Below are 19,373 nucleotides of genomic sequence, written 5' to 3'. Positions count from 1 at the left end.
CCACTGAATTGGTAGATGTTTTCCATATGTGCATGCTAATTATAATAGAGTAACCATGTAGTAGGCACTAGGCCAGATGTAGTAAAGAGCTGTTTAATCACTATTTTAAGAAAAACAAAACGCTATTAGGTTTAATTAAGTACCTGCAGCTCTAAAAGAAGTGATGATTTCTACTTTTTAAAATTTTTGCTTTAAAAATTATTGTGCTATAGAAGAAGTCAGGAAGACAGGCTACTGGCTGAGTTTTGCTGGGTTGTTTTTCCTTCCATTTAGTCTGTTTTGGCTGGCAAGGGTGTATGTGTGTGTGTGTGTATGTGTGTGTACCTATATATACAGACACACACGTATATACACATATATACATACACACACACATACACACATATGTACACGTATATACATAAACACACATTATATATAAACCTGTTTGTTATTTCATTTGTGAACTTCTGAGTTGAAAGCTGTGGTTTGAATGGCAACATGTTTAAAATGATAGGATGTGCATACAGATATACATACAGGTGTAGTGCGTATATATGCCTTGTGATTTATGTGTATACATACTATTGTTTTAAAGGCATTTAATGTTTTTGTCACAAAATGTGGTACATGCAAGCACTAAATGACAGCTTTTCAGGAAACACATATAAAAGGAACAGAAAAAAGTGATGGTTTGGTACTTTTAGGATTCATGTTTTGAATACACATCTTCATTTTTGTTAAACACGTATACATCTTTTAAGTAAAATATAAATTTAATATTTTAAAATTACCATTTTAGATAATTTTTACTTAATATTTTGGATTTCAGAGAGCTACGTACTGTCCAGAATCTATTTTCAGTAAGCTCTTGGTAAAAGCTTTAACACCTCTATCTCTTAAACAATTTTTCAACAATCAATGAATTTAAAAGCCATGGAATTTGAAGTGAACTTCAAGTTCACAGCTCTGGTTTGAACATGTGAGGCATGGTGGAGCCCATGAGGGAGAATTTGGTGAATGTACAAAACTTTATTGCGGGAACGATCTGCACAAAAAATTAGCATTTCATATGTAATACTTAGCTTATCTACAAAAAAACAACTCGGTGGGTCACAGGAATTGACACGCAGGTTACTTTTGTGACGGGGTCCGTAACAGATGACTGCTCAGTTTGCTGCATTAAGTATGGTGAGAGCTGAGCATTGCATTTTTTGTAGTTTCAGTCATCACATGACCTAATTTCCATGGCATGAACCATCTGGCCGTTTCAGATTCTTCAGGCATTTTAAAGAAAGTTGTGAGTGCTTCACGTTACATAAGTCCCCGATTGCACACGGACTTCTCCCGGGCGTGGACTCTCCCACCGCGGGGCGCTGAGTGTCCGGCGCATGCCGTGCAGCGCTCTTCCAGGCCCGCGGCGCGGCGGTCGGGCTGCGGGCGCGCTGCAAGCAGGCTCCTCGCTCTCGCACGTCCACATCCTGCCTCTCGGCCGCCGCCGCTGCTGTCGGCCGGCGCAGCTCTGCGATTTCATTGGCCCGCGCTGGAGGAAGATGAACGCGACTAGTTGTGTTTCCTTTTGATGCTGCTCCGACACACGGGGTGGGGGGGGATGTTTCCCCAGGAGCTGGCTCAGAAAATCAAGGGCTACCAGGAGCAGATCGCCTCTTTGAACTCCAAGTGCAAGATGCTGACGATGAAAGCCAAGCACGCCACCATGCTGCTGACGGTGACGGAGGTGGAGGGGCTGGCGGAGGGGACGGAGGACCTGGACGGGGAGCTCCTCCCCGCGACCTCGGCCCACCCCTCGGTGGTCATGGTAAGTCAGGGCGAAGGCCGGGCGCGCTGGGACTCCCTTCTGACTGCACCCTGGCCAGGGGCTCCAGTTTCCCTCTTCGGGGCTTGTTTTAGGGATCAGTGCTAGCTCTTGCAGACTCGGACTGAGGAACAGTCTCCTTAACTCTCTGACTACATTTGGGCCAAGGCCAGTTTTTGGTACTGTAAACAGTGACAGTTAAAATGATGGGGTTTGCTTGAGGCGGCTGAATTATTTAAGGTGCCGAAGGTTGGCCCTTCATTTGTTTATAATTTAGCAATAATACTGAGAGGCTCTGTGCGTTAAAAAATAAATTAATAAATAAAATAACATTCCTTTGCACGGTTGTCTACTGTTCTGGGGGATAGGAGAATCATGCTACACATATTTTTTTGTGTATGTTTTCCAAACTGAAACTCTGGCCGACTACATATGCTTGTTTATTCTGTTATGCAGACGTTTAATAAAATATAGAAGAAAAGGTACTATCAGGAAAATAAGAAAACTGAAAATCCAAAGTTTAGCTTTGAATTAAAATAAAATAGTTTCCATTAATTTCTGTTCTGCAACATCTCTTACCTATCACTTTGTATCTAAAATGCATTACTTATTTTGGTAACTATAACATTTTCCAGTGCTGTATATTTTTTCCACACATATGTGCTGTGCCTCAGGTGGTGTGTAACCGTACCTGGACTCATTTGGCAAAATATTACCTCGAGTGCATTTATTTCCCTAGAATATTTAGAATTTGAGATGGCCACAAAAGACACAAGGTTTATTTTGTAGACTGTTCCCTCATTTGGATGATTCATGATTTTTCTACTTGTTTATAGAGACACAGACATCAAAGAAAGGAAAATAATAATCAACACCACGAGTCTTTATTGTGATATGCACTCTCTTTTACAAATGGGCCCTAGGGTCACAGTCACTTGGGGACAGAACTCTTAAATATTAACACAATTTGTATGTAGATTTGGGTCTTGGGGTCTCTAACCTTTGTTATATTATTATTTTTGTTTTGACCAGTGCCTGACCAGGTCTTTTGTTAACATAGCTAACCGATGTTCATGTCCTTTGGGCTACATTTTATGTGATAGATGACTGCAGGTCGCTGTCACACTCTGCTGTCACCTGTCACTGAGGAGTCTGGGGAGGAGGGAACCAGCAGTGAAATTTCCTCTCCACCTGCCTGTCGCTCCCCTTCACCTGTGGCTAATACAGATGCTTCTGTTAACCAGGTACCACCCATTTGGAATTCCTCCATCTCTGATCTCTGGATGGTTGCAGGACTCCATTCTCTGTTCTTAATAGACTGTGGGCATGAATCTTGGACTTTGAGGGACACACCATTAGGTGTGAAATTGCACAATCAGTGATTGTCGTGTGACACCACTACTGGCTCAGCATATCGGCTCCTTTTCTGGGCTGCTAGCAGTGAGATGAGCAAAAATTAGGTCACAGAAATTATAGATGGAGAAAGCCCTGTTTTAAGGTATTACAGCGTTCGTTTCTAACAGCTGTCTGTCATGGAGTACTGCATCCTAACAGAAAATGAAGTGTTTGTGTCACCATTGTAAAATAATATGATCTCTTTTTATTTTAACATTCATTAAACATGGTTTTGCCGGTTACCAGCTCAGATTTTGAAGTTGAAAAGCTTCTGCTCACCATATTATACTTTTTTTTTTATTTGCTGTTGACCAATTTATGGGGTGTCTGCCAGTGTATATATTGGAATGCCTCAGTAGACGTGTGCTTTTTGCTTATCTTAATAATCTTAGTAATTAATAATCTTAAATTTGATTTCCTATAAAGTAGAGGTAATACCTTGCAGTTATGTGGTGCACTTCACATGTATTGTATTAAATTTAGCTTGTACTAAATTAAATATGTCAAAGAGTTTTCATGAAAACTATTGGATAGAAACAAAAAAATATGCTTTTACAATAGCCAAAATTTTTTAATGCACATTAAGTAATACCTTTTCTTCCTTAGGGCAGAATAACTTTTAAAAAGTTTAATTACATTACTATGAAATTATTTAAGTGTTCAAAAGAGTTGAGATTTATTATTAGGAAAGAAGCATTACACAGAGCAAATGTTCTATAAGCTATATTACAAATCAATTACAATTATTTTTATTTTAAAGCAGAAGCATTTGAAATAGTATTTATGTGATTTAAAAAAACAAACAAACAAACAAAAAAACCCTCCTCCCCCAAAGGAGGAAAGTAGAATTGATGAAAATTTTAGATAAAACAATCCTCTTGGTAAAAATGTATATAGCTCTAGGACATTACCAATTTATTTATTCAGCAGACATATTCTGAGCACCTGCTTCGCATGAAGTCTTGTGCTGGGTCCCAGGTAGGTAATAAAGGAGAAGACAACAGTCCCTCTGCCCTCAAAGACCTTATAATCTAGAAAGAAAGATGGTTGTGGGATGAATAATAACAGAAGTGTTGAGAGGAAATTAAAAACAAAAAAAAAGGAGAAGTTCAGGGCACTCTGGGGGAAACTGTTCTTCAAATTCTGATTTTAAAATACATATTACTCATTCTTTGATGTTGTGTTCTTCTCTGTGGTCACAGATGTTATTAGAATCAGAGAAATGTGGCTATAGTCAGCTGTTTATTGTATAGGAAAAAAATTACCCTATATAATATACTTAATGTCCTTAAATTTTTCAAATTGAGCAGTAAACATTGACCTTGAGATTAGCACTGTGGGAAGAATAGCCCTTTTCTAAGATTGTCAGTCTCAGTGATACTTCTTGTAAAGTGTCTTTCAATGTACATGTAAAAAGGCCTTATGAATGATAAAATATGCAAATGTTTTATTATGGTTACTTTAACTGTCAAACTCAATCAGATCCTAAAACTATGAGATTTTTGCTTTAAATCCATTTTGACACCCCCTTCATCAAAGAAAAACATCAGTTAAATCACATTGTTAACGTACTTTTATGTGATCCTGTAGACGAGCAAAAACTGACCTTATGTCACAGGCGGCTTAACTCAGAGGGGGCTGTGAAAAAGCAAATATGTTCTGCTTGGTGTTGTTCAAACACATCAACCCTATCATACGGCCACATGTTATTCTTCTCGTACAGTCATAGAAGTCAGAGGAAAATGAGCAGATACCCCAACATGGCCAACAAGCTTTCTCTGGAAGCCGAGGAGGACATTTAGAATCCCCCTAAGTTCTACTTTTCAGACTCAAAATACTGTACAGAATGTGCACAACTGTTTCGAAGGCAGCCAAATATAACTGCTTTATAAAATTGCAGCTGTTAAGAAAAGGTTTGGGGCTTGCTGCTTCTGCAAGTAGATCTTCATTATATAACTGATTCCTTCCCACCCCACCCCACAGGCAGTGTGTTCTGCCTCTGACAGTAGCTATTAGCTGAAATGTGGTAATGGTGTAGCTTCCCGGAGAGTGGAAATAACCAGGCAACCCCCAGGTCCCCCTGCCCCCATCCCACTGGCTGCAGAAGGAAAGCAGGAGTCGGGCTCCTCAGTAGGATCAACGGAAGTCAAAGTTTGAAAAGCGCCATCTTGTACCAGGTAGAGTGCCAGACCCCCGGATAAAGGCTTAGGACGGGGGCCAGGTCTCCTGCCTGTTAGCTGAAAGGGCCCAAAAAGCCCCTTGGCGGCCTCCTCTGTGATGGGAAGCAGTGCTTCTCAGTTCACAAAACTGTGGAAATTCAGTGTGACGTGAAGCCTAAAAGTACTCTTCAACCCGGACCATGTTAATGAAATAGTAGCTATAGCTTTCCAGATGTAGGCCCCCAGGAATCTGCGGGATAATGACTCTCCTAACGTAGGCACAAAGCGACAAGAGACATGTGTCTTAAGGATGATTCCTCCCTGCCAGCTGTATGGGACTGATTCTATTTATTGAATCTATGTAGCCCTCAAATAGATACAAATTATTCATCTATAAAAGGTGATAGATATTTTAAAATGCTTTAAGAAACCAGGAATTGTCAGTCCTGTTAAATCCGCCTGAGTGATACACATACACACCCACAATCTCTCTCTCTCTCTCTCTCTCTCTCACACACACACACACACACAACAAAGAACCAGGAAAAAAAAAAAAAGAATTTTTTAAAATAACATATTTGTTTTATTCTGGCTCTTTTGAGGGGCTTCTTTTTTTATAATAGAGTATTTCAAATTTTTACATTTAAAGCAACTTCTTTTCTTTGTGGGCAGTAGTAGTATTACCTTCTGTGTATGTAAGATGATAAATTTTATAAAAGCTATTTTATAGGTATGATTCATTAGGGATGCATATGCCTGCCTGTTATTTGCCAGACTCCCTACGACATGCTCAGAGTCAAGATTAGAGTCAAAGACAACAAGCTCACTCCGGTCTTAAGAGAGCTCATAGTCTGTGTGGGAGCAGGCGAGTTATCACAGTAGCAGGGGACAAGAGCCATGACAGTGGGAAAACTGCATGGTGAGGGTGTTCTTGGAGCAAGTGCCTGACTTGGAAGTTCAGGGGGGGTCAAAGAAGGCACCCAGAACTTTCGGAAAAGAGTGCAAGTTAGGCAGCTGGTGTGCACTAGAGTGACGTGAAGTTTTTCAGACAGAGGGAAGGACCTATAGAAGGAGTGCTGATTGGACGGAGGATAGCCCATCAAGACAACTGCAAATAGTATCAGTATAATTAGAGAACAAGATTTGGAGGAGGAGGGAGAGGGGAAAAAAGAGACTGGGGGGACTGAAGGAAACACATCATGAAGGACAGGACCGTGAAGGCTGCACACCAAAAATTGAACTTTATCCAGAAGCTCATAGTTAACCACAGAGGGAATTTAACTAGGAGCTATGTGCAGAAGTCGGTTTTAGAACAGATCATCCTGGATCAGTGTAGACAATAGAATAGAGCCAGAGAAGCTGGTGAGGGACAGGAGTTGCACACTCTGATGCCTGCCCAGGAATGGTGATGTTCATAAGAGAAACAGGTAGGGGGGTGGGGTCAAGGGGACCTGAACAGCATCTCTGTTCATGCACCAAGCAGCCTCTCCTCTGTTAGAACTGCTGTAACCACGTGGAAAGAGCTGTGAATCTTGATTCTTATAAAGTCTCCCTAATTTGATGACATTTTCAACAATTTAATACACTGCATAAGCCAAGCTAAATGTATATAAGCCAAAGGTAGCCTGCGGGCTGCCAGTTTGTGCCTGAGAATTAGGAAGTTGTTGCTCTAATGAGAACTTAAACCAGTGCCGTGGCAAGGGTATGTGTCAACAGAGTTCATCCTAAATAAGCAGTGGATGGAAAAGGAAAGAAGAAATAGAGAATCCCAAGTTCAGAGCTTTGGTGAGTAGAAGTTCCATTTATTGAAAGGTGGATAAAATGTTATTTTTTTCCCCTAAATTCAGTTCTCATCCTGGATTTTTTTTTTTTTTTGGAAATGTCTAGTTTGAAGAGCATGTGGGATGTAAATGTACAAATGAATTTGTGAGTATGGAGCTTATAAATAGCCAATATTTCAGAGTGAGGCAAAGGGACAAACTACACGAGAGAAAGCCTGAGTGACCAGAGCTAGAAGGAGGACAGATTCAAGGGAAAGTGTTTCCAGAAGGGTACGGGCAGAAGTGTTGAATGCTTCTGAAAGGTCAGGCAGAAGAAGGGCTGAAAATAATCAGTTGGTTTCATAGTAAAAGAGTCAGTAGGATCGAAGCTCAACTGGGTTTTTGGAAGTGGATTGAGGGTGAGAAAGTGAACATTATCAAATGTAAACTGCTATTCTACTACCACTAGAAGCTGAATTGTCAAGCGAAAGGGAGGAAAGGAAGAAATGGTATCGTGACTGTGTGTTCACGTGTGATGACCCATAATGTTACGATTTATGGACTTTTCTATTATGTGGTATCCTGTAAGAAAAATACCCCCCAAAAGATGTTTTTAGACTGAAAATATTGACTCTATTTATATACTGGAGAAAAAGTCAACAGAGAGAGAGAAGAGGAAGGTATTAATGGACGAAAGTCCTTGAAAAAGCGAAGGTGGCTGGGATTCTGGAAGTAGGTGGGAAGATTATCCTTAAGCAAGGAAACTGGCAAGTGTAAGATAATGGTGAGTCTGAAAATAGACAGGTTTTTGGAAATTTGAGAAGTTTCGGGATGATCTCAGTGGTTTCAGCTATGTGTCTGTGCTTGTGTGCGGAGTGTGTGTGTGTATGGGTGTGAGCATGCACACACATGCACTGTGGAAAGTAAAATTGGATCGAGTCCTGCTTGGGATTTTCCAGGTGGGTAAAGCAGAGTTTAAGAGGAAAAGGAAGCAAAGGTGTTGGTGAGAGAAGAGCTTAAGTAACTTTAGACGTAGCTGTAAGTGCACATGGGGTGAACCAATTCAGTGATGACAGGCTATCATGTTCAAGAGTGCGGAGGGCGGAAGTTGGGTGAGAGTAGGGGAGCATGAACGGGGATGAGCCGAGCAAAGACTTGAGAATAGCAAGGTAGTCTGCTCAGGATGGTGACCGGATGACAAATGAAGAGGAACCAGTCTCCACATTCCAATGTCATCAGTTAAGGTTGGGGACTTACCCAGAAGTCTCAACAACACCACCAACAAAATAGATAGAAGATCTCATGGCCTCTCTAATATGGCTTCATTTAATCCTCTGAACTCCCCAGTGCTATGCAGATGAGGGAACCAATTCATGAAATGTGAATTTCTCCAATTACAGAGCCGCTTAGGAGGAGAATTTCCACTGGAATCTTGGTTGTGCTGATTCCTTGGGTGTCAGACTCCTGTCAGAACTCCTCCTACTACACAATCCTGCTTTTGTCCTTGTACAGAATACCAAGCGCCAGGCCCCTTCCTGCTATTACTTTGGTTTTTCTAGTGGCTGGGACCTTCTTAAGACATTATTATCCATAAGGCTCAGGTATTTTAAGTTCATATGCATAGTTTTCTTCAGTATAATTGTAAAAGTAGTGAACTTTATAATACAAATTCCCAGAATATAAACATTACTCCCCAATTCAATTTCTATTAATACGCAAGCATAAAAACAATTGAGAACAAATGAATTTACATGCCTTGATAGAGTAGATTCCATTATGAGTACTATAAAATATGTAATGTTATTTATATCCCAAGAAACTAATAAAAAATGCAGAAGTTTGTTTATCATCATTTAAGTTGATTATTTCTAGTGTATTTCCAGGAATTGCTTAGAAGGAATCCCTTACGTTATTTGTTTCTTAGAGTAGTTTTAACTTCTAAGCCATTACATTTTCCTTTATTTAATATTAAAATATTTTAATTAATTTCTGTGACTAATGGATTCACAAATACTGAAGGTCTGGCTATATCTTAAAAATGACGTACAGATTTATTTAAATCAAGTGCTTCTTAAATTCAATTAACATATAATGTATTATTGGTTTCACAGGTGGAAGTCAGTGATTCATCAGTGTTCTATATTGAATTTAAATAAAAATTAATTTTAAAAAATAAATAAATCAAGTACTTTTTAAAATTAGGTAGAACTTTCATCAATACATGAAACAACATTTTGGGAAATAAGATAATTTACATTCTCTTTTTTTGCCCTACTAGTTAATCAAGCTTTAAACATGTGTCCCACTCAAATCGTTTGTATCTTCATTTTACCAAATAAAAACAAAGAATGAGTTTTGCCAACTTGAAATGCTGGCAAATGTGTTCATTTTTTAATAGAAGCCAAAATTCAAAAGAAACTGTAATGTGCTTGGATATGATCTTTAAATTTTTCTTGTCACAAGAATTCTACTAGCTTCTATAGTTTATAGCCCCCTGGGACAGAGGGGGGTCCTGAACCTTTCTTCCACGTGACAGAGAGTGTCCAGAGCATGTGAACTCTGTCTTTCTCTGGAGTCCGACCCTGGGCTTTGTCCCCACAGGACATTGCTTATTACCAAGCGCTGTCCCCGGAGAGGTTGCAGACCGACGCCGCGAGGATCCACCCCAGCTCACTGCCCCCTCAGGAGTTCTACGAACCAGGGCTGGAGCCCTCTGCTACTGCTAAACTAGATGATTTGCAGCGTTCTTGGGAAACCTTAAAAAATGTGGTAAGTCTCTGAAACGTGGCATTAAGTCGGCCAGACACGGATTACCTTAGCGACTGTCTTACGCAACACGTGCAGCGAGTTTACACACTGGGTACACCGTTGAATACCCTCTGTTGGGCCACAGAGGTAAGAAAGTCATATAAGGAAAGAAATGTCATAATCACGGAGATAAGGGGCTAGGAAACATTTGGTAACATCCTGTTCTTCTCCAGATCAGTGAAAAGCAGCGCAGTCTCTATGAGGCCTTGGAACGTCAGCAGAAGTACCAGGACTCCCTCCAGTCCATCTCCACAAAGATGGAGGCCATCGAGATGAAACTCAGTGAGAGTCTGGAGCCCGGCAGGAGCCCGGAGAGCCAGATGGCTGAACATCAGGTAATAATAGCAATGACTTCAGCTTCCTGCATGATTAAGGAGGTGCACTCTTGTGACTGACTGATCAGCCGGCCGAGCGGCCAAGCATGTGTTTGGGAGAGCAGACTGACTTATTTATTTATTTATTTTTTAAATATCAGTTCTTACAGAGTAAGCAAGATTCCAAGTGGTGGTTGTTTCCACCACTGCTTCAGGGAGGGATCTAAGAGGGGAAGATAGAAATTCAGACCTCGAACTTAATTAAAGAAAGCTGCCTGCATTAGTATTGCTTCTTTACTTCCATCACACAGAGCGCCTTTCCTACTAGGTGCCAAATTATTTTATTGTTGTTGTGAGCTGTTGTTGGAGGAATAGAATGTACCCCAGGTCCCCCTTCTCTGGTTATTGTTGTTTTTAAGAAATTTAGCCGGTGCATGCCTAGCCGCTTCCCAGTATCACCAGAGAATAATTCTCAGGCTTAAGTGAACAAAGAAGCAGTTGAAGAATAGGGTTATACCTATATTCAAAGTTATACCCTTAGGGTTGTCCCTGACTTGAATCATTATTTAAAAGTTATATAAACTAGGCAAAACTTCGGCTTTACAGGAGAAACCGAGATGAATACATTAACCTAACTCCGAAAGATGTTAAAAATGCGTCAGTTTAAAATGCATGCGAAGAAAGTGCATATATTAAAATCTAGTTAATGCTTCAGCAACATGATCGAGTGTGCTGTTAATGCACAATCAGGTGTGATGGGAGCCGAGGGTGCTGAGGTGGTCACCTAAATATGCAGTCACCCTGATAGGGGGAAACACTACCGACCTCAAGCACAAAGAAGGAGCATGTGATGATCCTATAAAAGGCAGAGGAAAAGAAAGGTATTTTTAGATGCGAATGAAGTGTTGTAAAAGCATGGCATGATACGTGTATCTGTCAAGTATAGGGACATTTATGAGCTTTAAGAGTGAAACTCTCTACTTTGTTTTTGGAATCCAGGATATCCTTGTAATATACTAGTTGTTCATATATATAATCTACAACAAGATTTCATTCTTTTACAGTATAGGACCTTACAGTAGAACACAAAAATGAGAACATTTCATCTAGAGACAACCTATAGAGAAATAGTAATTTCAGGTTTTTGACCCTCTGATAACTTCTTATGATAGAGACCAAAGTGTATACCACCCAATTTTAAGCCTTATTTTGATAAAACTGCCTTCTTTGGTGCTTTCTGCTGTCCCAAGGTCATCCATAGTTGGTCTGGTTCGGGGAGGGTGTTATAAAAATAGAAAATTAAAGGCCATCTTTGTTTACCTGGATAAACCAAACATGAGGATAACCAGGGACTTAGGTGACAATTACAGTGAAATTAGGTGACGATTACAGTGAAATTTTCTCCCAAGTGCCACTGTCCTCTTTGATACGGTGGCTGCCACCACCTCACTGTTATCTGAGGTGTTGTTTGTGTCACACCAGGGTGGTCACTAGGATTCTGTCTGCTCCCCTGCCCCCCCCCCATGCCTGGAGGTGGAAAACAAACCACCTCCATTTGGTTACAGTTTTCTCTAAGCATTCAAAAGGAATTTGGCATAAATTATCCCAAGGGTGCATTGGAGTGAATTTAAGCATTGCCGCTCAGATTATCAGGACCAGGGGTTCCAGGGAGGGTTGACATGGTTGACTCTCTTAACGCTCAGGGTCATCTCTGCCTTTGTTCAAAACCCATCATGCTCGTGTCCCAGGTGACTGACCACAGCTCGCCAAGACCCTTCACTAGATCCTCCCAGGATTTAGGAACTGCGTGAGAACAGGATCCTGCTAGTCTGCCCTGACATTTCAGAGTTCCTAATGGGAAATGCACATTAGCTCCCAATCAGGGCTACCGCCCCCTGCGTGGCTGGCATTGGTGTGAAAACATGCATGAGCAGTGTAGAACACAATTATTATTTTGTTCAAGGGATTTAATGGAGAAAACTCAAAATTGCATGTTAATGCTAAGTATTAAATATTAGAAATGAATCTGAGTTTTCTTGTAATTAATGCCAACCACTTGACTTTCTGTATCTTTCTAAATTGGGAATGGTAATGTGAACAATGTTAACAGTGAGGAGATGTAGCTAGTTTCATGATGATTACACACCATTTGAACTTAATAACTATATTAATGCTCTAATGAGAGACAAAGAAAATATAAATAATGTAATGTTTTTCATATGATCACAAATCTAAAATTTTCCATCTGACCTACTTTTGCCATCTGTACCTGTGTTCTACAAATTCTGGGACAGAGCTGCCCACGTGAAAAGCTAATGGTATCACAAAGTCTAAATTGGTTCTTAGCTTCTGGAAGGCATTTTAAAAATTTCAAGAACTGTTGTAGAATTACTATTTCTAAGTTCCAGCTGAATGTGGATGAGGAAGTCAGGTATGCTTTTTATATTTTCTAAAAATTAATAGAAACACTTAACTTGTTATTTCTTTCCCAACTCTCTCTTGGAAGTATTGATGTTTCTTTAAAGAATTCCTATGTTTTTCCTCTAAACATTTGTCTAAATCTGCTGAATTTGGGTGGAGTGCTGTGTCTTTCCTGTTATCTTCTCTAAATTGTATGGTAGATCTAATTTTAAGACATCCCTACAGTTCATAAGCTGACTTGTGGCTGTTCTAAGTGATAAGGCTTTCTTTGATAGGGATCTTCATGGTCATGGACAGTTCATGCTTTGTGGGTGTGTGTTGTCTTTGCCACATTAAGCTCTGAGATGGGTAGTAAGCAGAGCTCTGAAGTCATTTTCTTTTTGTATTTGCTTTTTCAGTATACATGACAACTCAAAGTTTGAAATGAGCTGTGCATAGTTCTGAAAGTCATAATAAAATGCCTGTTTACCTTTGGTGTTAAACCAAACATGAACTTCATGTTCTCCCCAAAGTGAGTCATTTTAGAGAAGCCCAAGGTACTTATCTAAAGCACAGAAGTGTCATGCACATATCCTCCTCGTAAAAACAAGTCCGAAACCCAAAGATGTGCATTTCTTCTCCTTCTCTTAGTCTTAAGTCAGATGTTGTAAGGGAACAGCTGGCCACCAGCTGAGACAGAGTTATGGGGTGAAGACATATTTGACTGCTGGATCTTTTTGTTGAAATTCTCAAATCACATAAAATTAACCACTTTTTAGTGTGCAGTCAGTGGCATTTAATCATTTCACAATGTCATTCAACCACCCCCTCTATGTGATTTCAAGACATTTTACCTCCGAAGAAAACCCCATCTCCAATAAGCTTGGCTGCTGGACCTCAAAGTTTAAAACGATAGCTACCTTCTAAAAAACATTCACTCCCCCTTGAGAGTAAACTGAAACATTAATGGGGAGGCTTGACCCTAACAGAATGAAAACCAGCCATTCCAGGATTCCTAAATCACTTATTCCTTACTACAGACCATCCAGAGAGCTGTTTTAGAACATTGTGAGCCTGAAACAGAAGCTGGTGACCTCACTGCACACTGGCTGTTCAACTCCGCTGAGATTCAAGGAGGTGGCTCTTTTTCTTTCTGGTTGCTTCATGATTCAGATACCTCTTTTACCTGTTGTGAGTTAGAATTAAGTCAGCTAGATGTGTGGAGCACCTACTATGTGCACAGCTGAAAAAAACACACTTCCTCATGAATATATGATTTAAAAATATGTTTTTGGGGTGGATCACCAACACATTGTACAAAAAAAGAAAAAAGCAGTGAGATTGTGGGTTACAGCGATGGGAAGTAGATCAAAGGAAATTCGGGTCTTTTGGGAAAGACAGATCTTAAAAATTTATAGTGGCAACAGGAGTGGGTAGGAGGCACTATAAATGTAAACACATGTGAAGAAAGGCACAGAGTAGAGAATGGGAATGAACACAGTAATAAGATAGTGAGGGGCTCTCCTTGCTCGTACAGAGGTTCAGTGCAAAAAGAAAAAAAAGACATAATGGGGTCAGTCTAGTTATGGAGAAGCCTTTGAAAGAGACCAAATAATATGAATTTTATGTATTTGACAATAACCAAAAATGGTTATGAATTAGTGGAAAATAATTTACTGAAGAAAAGGCATTTCAAAGTATAATAAACAAGGTCAGTCTTTAAATTCATTACAATCTCATTAAAACATTTCAGCAAGTTCGTTGGTGGAGATTGTCAAGCTAATTCTAAAATATTTTGCAAGGGGCATCTGGGTGGCTCAGTTGGTTAAGTGTCCGCCTTTGGCTCAGGTCATGCACCGGGGCTCTGGGATCAGCCCTGTGTTGGATTCCCCACTGAACAATTCAGTCTGCTTCTCCTTCTGGCTCTCCTGCTCACTCTCGCTTGCTCTCTCTGTCTCTCAAATAAATCAATAAATAAAATCTTTTTAAATTTTTTAAAATAAAATCTTTTGCACATGTATAAAAATACATATTGCAAATGAAAAGGGCCAAAAATAGCCAAGACAACCAAAAAGAAAATGAATAAGGTTGATGGATGGATCCTACCAGAGAGCGGGACTTACAAAGCAATAATAGTTACAATAGTGTGGCATTGGCACAAAAACCCCAACTGAGTCAATGGAACAGAATTAGAAGCCATAAGTGCACAGACACCTACAGAAACACTTGGTTTATGTCAAATATTACACTGAAAAACAGTGGGTGAAAAAAATATTTTCTTTTTTTTTTTAAGATTTTATTTATTTATTTGACACAGAGAGAGAGAGATCACAAGTAGGAAGGGAGGCAGGCAGAGAGAGACGGGAGAAGCAGGCTCCCCGCTGAGCAGAGAGCCCGACGTGGGGCTCGATCCCAGGACCCTGAGATCATGACCTGAGCTGAAGGCAGAGGCTTAACCCACAGAGCCACCCAGGCGCCCGAAAAACATATTTTCAATAAGTCATCCAGGGTCAGTTGGATATCTGTATAAAAAAAAAAAAAATTTGACCCTTGCCTACCCTGGACACAAAAATTAAGTTTGGGTATATTGTAGATCTGAATATGAAGGTTAAAAAAAAAGTTTTGAAACAAAACTTCTCAAACTATCTGTAATACTTAATTTTTGAAATTTCTGACCCATCAGACCAGTATTTTAGCAAAATAAAGTAAGATACTGCTTGAGCATGTCAATGTCAAGTTGCTTTAAAAATTTCTTGACACCTACATTCTCTCAATCTTGTCATGAACTGGTAACAAGCATTTTGCGAACTGATATATTTCATGGGCGGTATTTTATTTAAAGTATCTTCTTCTAGAGCAGGACATGGAGAAATAATTCATGAGCTTGGGTAGGCAAAGATCTCTTAAGTAGGACACCAAGTCTAACCCTAACTTTTCTGGTGAAGGAAAATGCTGATATATTAGACTATGATAAAATTAAGAACTTTATTTTATTGAAAGGCGGCAGGAGCGACGTCATTCCCATTAAGGGACAACTATGTCACAAAGTGGGAGCAGATATTTGAAATACACAGAACCGAAAGGGACATTCCTAGGACTCCACAAGCCCTTTTGACCTCCTCTCTGTTACAACCTACCTCCTCCCCAAAGATCACCATCGTGTGACCTGTAAACATCACAGACTACTTTTGCCTGTTTTTGAGCTTTATAAAAATGGAATCATGCCTGAGGTACTGTTCTGTGTCTGGCTTCTTTCCCTCCCTGTCACGATGATGGAAGTTGCTTATGCTGCATGTGCAAAGGGCTGGTTACTGTCACCTCTGTATGGTACGCCACTGTTACCTGCTTTGCGGATCTTCTTCACCTAAGCCTTTCAGAGGGTTCAGAGCAGTATCTCACTGTAGTTGTAATTTGCATTTCCCTGATGACTAACAAGACTGAGAGCACTCTTCCCTATGCATCTTGGCCATCTGGATATCCTCTTTTGGGACTGCCTGCTAAAAATCTTTGGTCTGCTGGAGTCCTTCCTTTTCTTTTTTTACTGATGTGTAAAGTGGTTTCTATATTTTGGATAGGAGTGCCTGTGTTCCTTTTGGTTTCTTGATCTGAGTGGCGGGACATGGGTTGTGAAAATGTACAGACCGATACTTAGGAGTCTGTGCACTTCTCTAGATGTATAGAATAACTTCAGTGTAAATATTTAAAAATCAATTGAGTGTGATGACACTTGATAGTAGGAGAAGAGAAGGTTTTTTCGTTGTTTGGCTTTTTAGTATTTGTTGAGAGCCCACTCTGAGGAGGCACTGGGCTCACCCTGAAGCCTGCTGTCGGTGGCAGAGCTGTGAACCACCCAAGTATGGGGACGTTAGCAACTAAGAAATCTTAGTAAATAGGAAGGCTGGAGTAGCACCTGTTTTTCTTTGTTTGTTTGTTTGTTTTTAAGATTGTATTTATTTATTTGACAGAGAGAGAGAGATCACAAGTAGGCAGAGAGACAGGCAGAGAGAGGGGGAAGCAGGCTCACTGCTGAGCAGAGAGCCCGATGCGGGGCTCGAACCCAGGACCCTGAGATCATGATCTGAGCCAAAGGCAGAGGCTTAACCCACTGAGCCACCCAGGTGCCCCAGCATCTGTTTTTTTCTAACACACCATTCAAGTCCTAAATAAGAATTTCTCCTGTCAAGATCCCAGTCAAAGAGCAAGTCATAACATACCAAAAGCCGAGAAATAAAAACCGTGTATAGAATCGTGATGGATGTGAATAAAGAAATCAGCGTGCTATTTCCCCCAAAAAGCTGGAAGTCCTAGAGTGAGTACAGGAGGCAGGAACGTCATGAGCAGGTACCTGGATGGTACTGGGACGGGCGTGGCAAGATGTACAAGTAGGGCAAGGAGTCTGGCTCTTCCTTTACAGGCAAGAAGCCACTAAGTATTCTAAAGCAGGGGAGTGAGAGGCTCTGATTACCTTTTTAAAAGCTCACTCCGACTGCTCTGTGCAGAGTCGACGGGAGAGGCCAGGTAAGCCCGTAAGCAGGAAAGCCAACCCGTAGAGCATTAGAGCAATTCAGTAAGGGAGCTGGCTCTGACTTGGGGTGGGGCAGAGGCGACCTGCAGGATACATCCGGGAGGAACTGGTGTCGCACTGCATGTGGCGAGTGAAGGAGGAGGGCTGTGAAGAGAGACTCCTAGGTCCTGAGCTTGAACAATGACAGAATGTTACCTTCCACCGAGATGAGGAAGACCGAGGAGGAAGCAGGCTTTGTATGGTTCACACTGGAGATACCAGGAAACGTGTACATTGAGTCTAAAGCCTAAAATTTAGGAGAGATGTCTGGGTAAGGGATACACCCGTGTGAGCATTCAGTGTTAGAAAGCATCTGAAGCCTCAGGAATGGACAGGAGACAACCAGGAAAGGGTGAGGACATAGAAACAGGGGTAGATCTCCCTGGTCTAGTGTCATGTGAGCTTTGGGTTAAACCACGGTGTTGTGTCAGACTTGGGGAAAACTGGAGTGGGTGAAAAATCACGTAGAGGAAGAAAATAGTGAATCCTGTTTTCAACACGGAATCGTAGACAGACTGAGCATGACCCCTCTCCTTGGACTGCAGCTGAGCCTAACCAAACGTCAGGAGGACTAACTGGTTCAGATCGGTTTTGAAGTCAGAAACATCCTGGCATTCATTCTGGTACTTTCATTTCAGAGCTTTAGTTAGTGGGACCCGCTCGCTGGTTAAACGACTTGCCCGTGAACTACCTTCGCTCATCTCAGGGTGAGATTCCGCTAGGGATGTGATTCCTCAAACCCCAAAAAATACATACAGCCATGTGATTGCACAGTCTTCTCCACAGGCCTTGATGGATGAGATCCTCATGCTTCAAGATGAGATCAGCGCGCTCCAGTCATCGCTCGCGGAGGAGCTGGTGTCCGAGTCCCCGGAGTCCGACCCCGCAGAACAGCTGGCCCTGCAGTCCACGCTCACCGTCCTGGCCGAGCGCATGTCCACCATCAAGATGAAGGCCTCAGGGAAGCGACAGCTTCTGGAGGTAACGAGTGACTCGGAAGGTGCCGCTCACGTCCACGTTCTCTCCCCAACTTGTGTTGACAAGCGTGCGGGTTGTTTACGTGATCTACATTTTTATGGTTTCCCACTCAGAAGAAGCTGGTATTGTGTGTGTCTCAAGGAGGGTCCCGTGAATAGAGCACTGAGTCAGTGTGGAGCCATGAATGTGTCTTTTCACCACTTTCTGACTCATTTCAGCATGAAAAATTGAGAATGTGGAAAAGCAAAACTTGGTAGACGTGAGCCTTGGGAAAGGATAATTGTGAAAGGTTTGCATAATGGGTTGTTCTGTTTAAATAAGGGCATTTTATGACTAGTATTACTAATACTCTGAAGAGTAAATCTTTAGTCATCCTTAACCAATTTGAGCACATTAGTTCGTGAAAATAGTTTTGCAATTCTGGTTCTCATGTTCCTTAACGTTAACATTATTTAATAGATAAATTTTGGTGACAGTAACATAGGTTACGAAATAAGTTATTTTGCTTTTTCTTTGTTTTCTTATAATTCCTGGCCCTAAACATAAATGATGTTCATATTGTTGCTTCTATAAATTTGACTAGACTGGAGACCTCTTTTTTTTTTTTTTTTGAAGATTTTATTTATTTGACAGAGAGTGACACAGCAAGAGAGGGAACACAAGCAAGGGGAAAGGGAAAGGGAGAAGCAGGCTTCCTGCTGAGAAGAGAGCCCGACACAGGGCTCCATCCCAGGACCCTGGGATGATGACCTGAGCCAAAGGCAGAGGCTTAACCCACTGAGCCACCCAGGCGCCCGTAGACTGGGGACCTCTTAAGGATCTTTCGATTGTCTCTCTCCTGGTGTCTCTAGGGTGAAACACCTTCTCTGGCACAGAATCAGTTTTCAATACATTTCTTATTATATGAACTTAAGAGTATTTATTTAGCTTCTGGTAATGCTGTAATTCAGTTGAACATAGACCTGTTGTGTGTAGGCTCTTTCCAGTTTTACCTATTGTAAGATTAGTCAAATCATATATTCATGTATTTTTTGTTTGAGAGAAATTTTAAAGTAATGTGTCCACTCTATTTAATCTCTATTTTCAACAAGCTTCTTTGATGATTCTAAGGTGACCCCAGAAATTTTTAAAATAATGACAATAATAAGTTATTAATGAAATAATTTTTAAAATAAGGTATTTACAGTCCTTGTCTTAAGA

At 40.8% G+C, this 19,373-nt stretch overlaps 1 protein-coding gene across 2 annotated transcripts in view; it reads left to right on the top strand.

The window, feature by feature from the left end:
- Positions 1–19,373, top strand: part of SYNE1 (spectrin repeat containing nuclear envelope protein 1) — a 451,046-nt gene that overhangs the window by 286,396 nt on the left and 145,277 nt on the right. Inside the window, exons 91-95 of one of the 2 annotated variants that reach the window (XM_032836376.1) lie at positions 1,604–1,798; positions 2,899–3,039; positions 9,711–9,878; positions 10,091–10,252; positions 17,982–18,176. In XM_032836376.1, coding sequence (XP_032692267.1) covers positions 1,604–1,798; positions 2,899–3,039; positions 9,711–9,878; positions 10,091–10,252; positions 17,982–18,176 — 861 coding nt within the window. Of the gene's footprint in view, positions 1–1,603; positions 1,799–2,898; positions 3,040–9,710; positions 9,879–10,090; positions 10,253–17,969; positions 18,177–19,373 lie in introns of both variants that reach the window. The other variant, XM_032836375.1, reaches the window with a different exon arrangement.

The sequence above is a fragment of the Lontra canadensis genome, unplaced genomic scaffold, assembly GCF_010015895.1.
Source record: "Lontra canadensis isolate GAN:19392208 unplaced genomic scaffold, GSC_riverotter_1.0 scaffold92, whole genome shotgun sequence".
In the NCBI taxonomy this organism is placed as follows: domain Eukaryota; kingdom Metazoa; phylum Chordata; class Mammalia; order Carnivora; family Mustelidae; genus Lontra; species Lontra canadensis.
The sequence above is the reverse complement of the archived record's forward strand: the minus strand, read 5'-3'. Positions and strand labels throughout refer to the sequence as shown.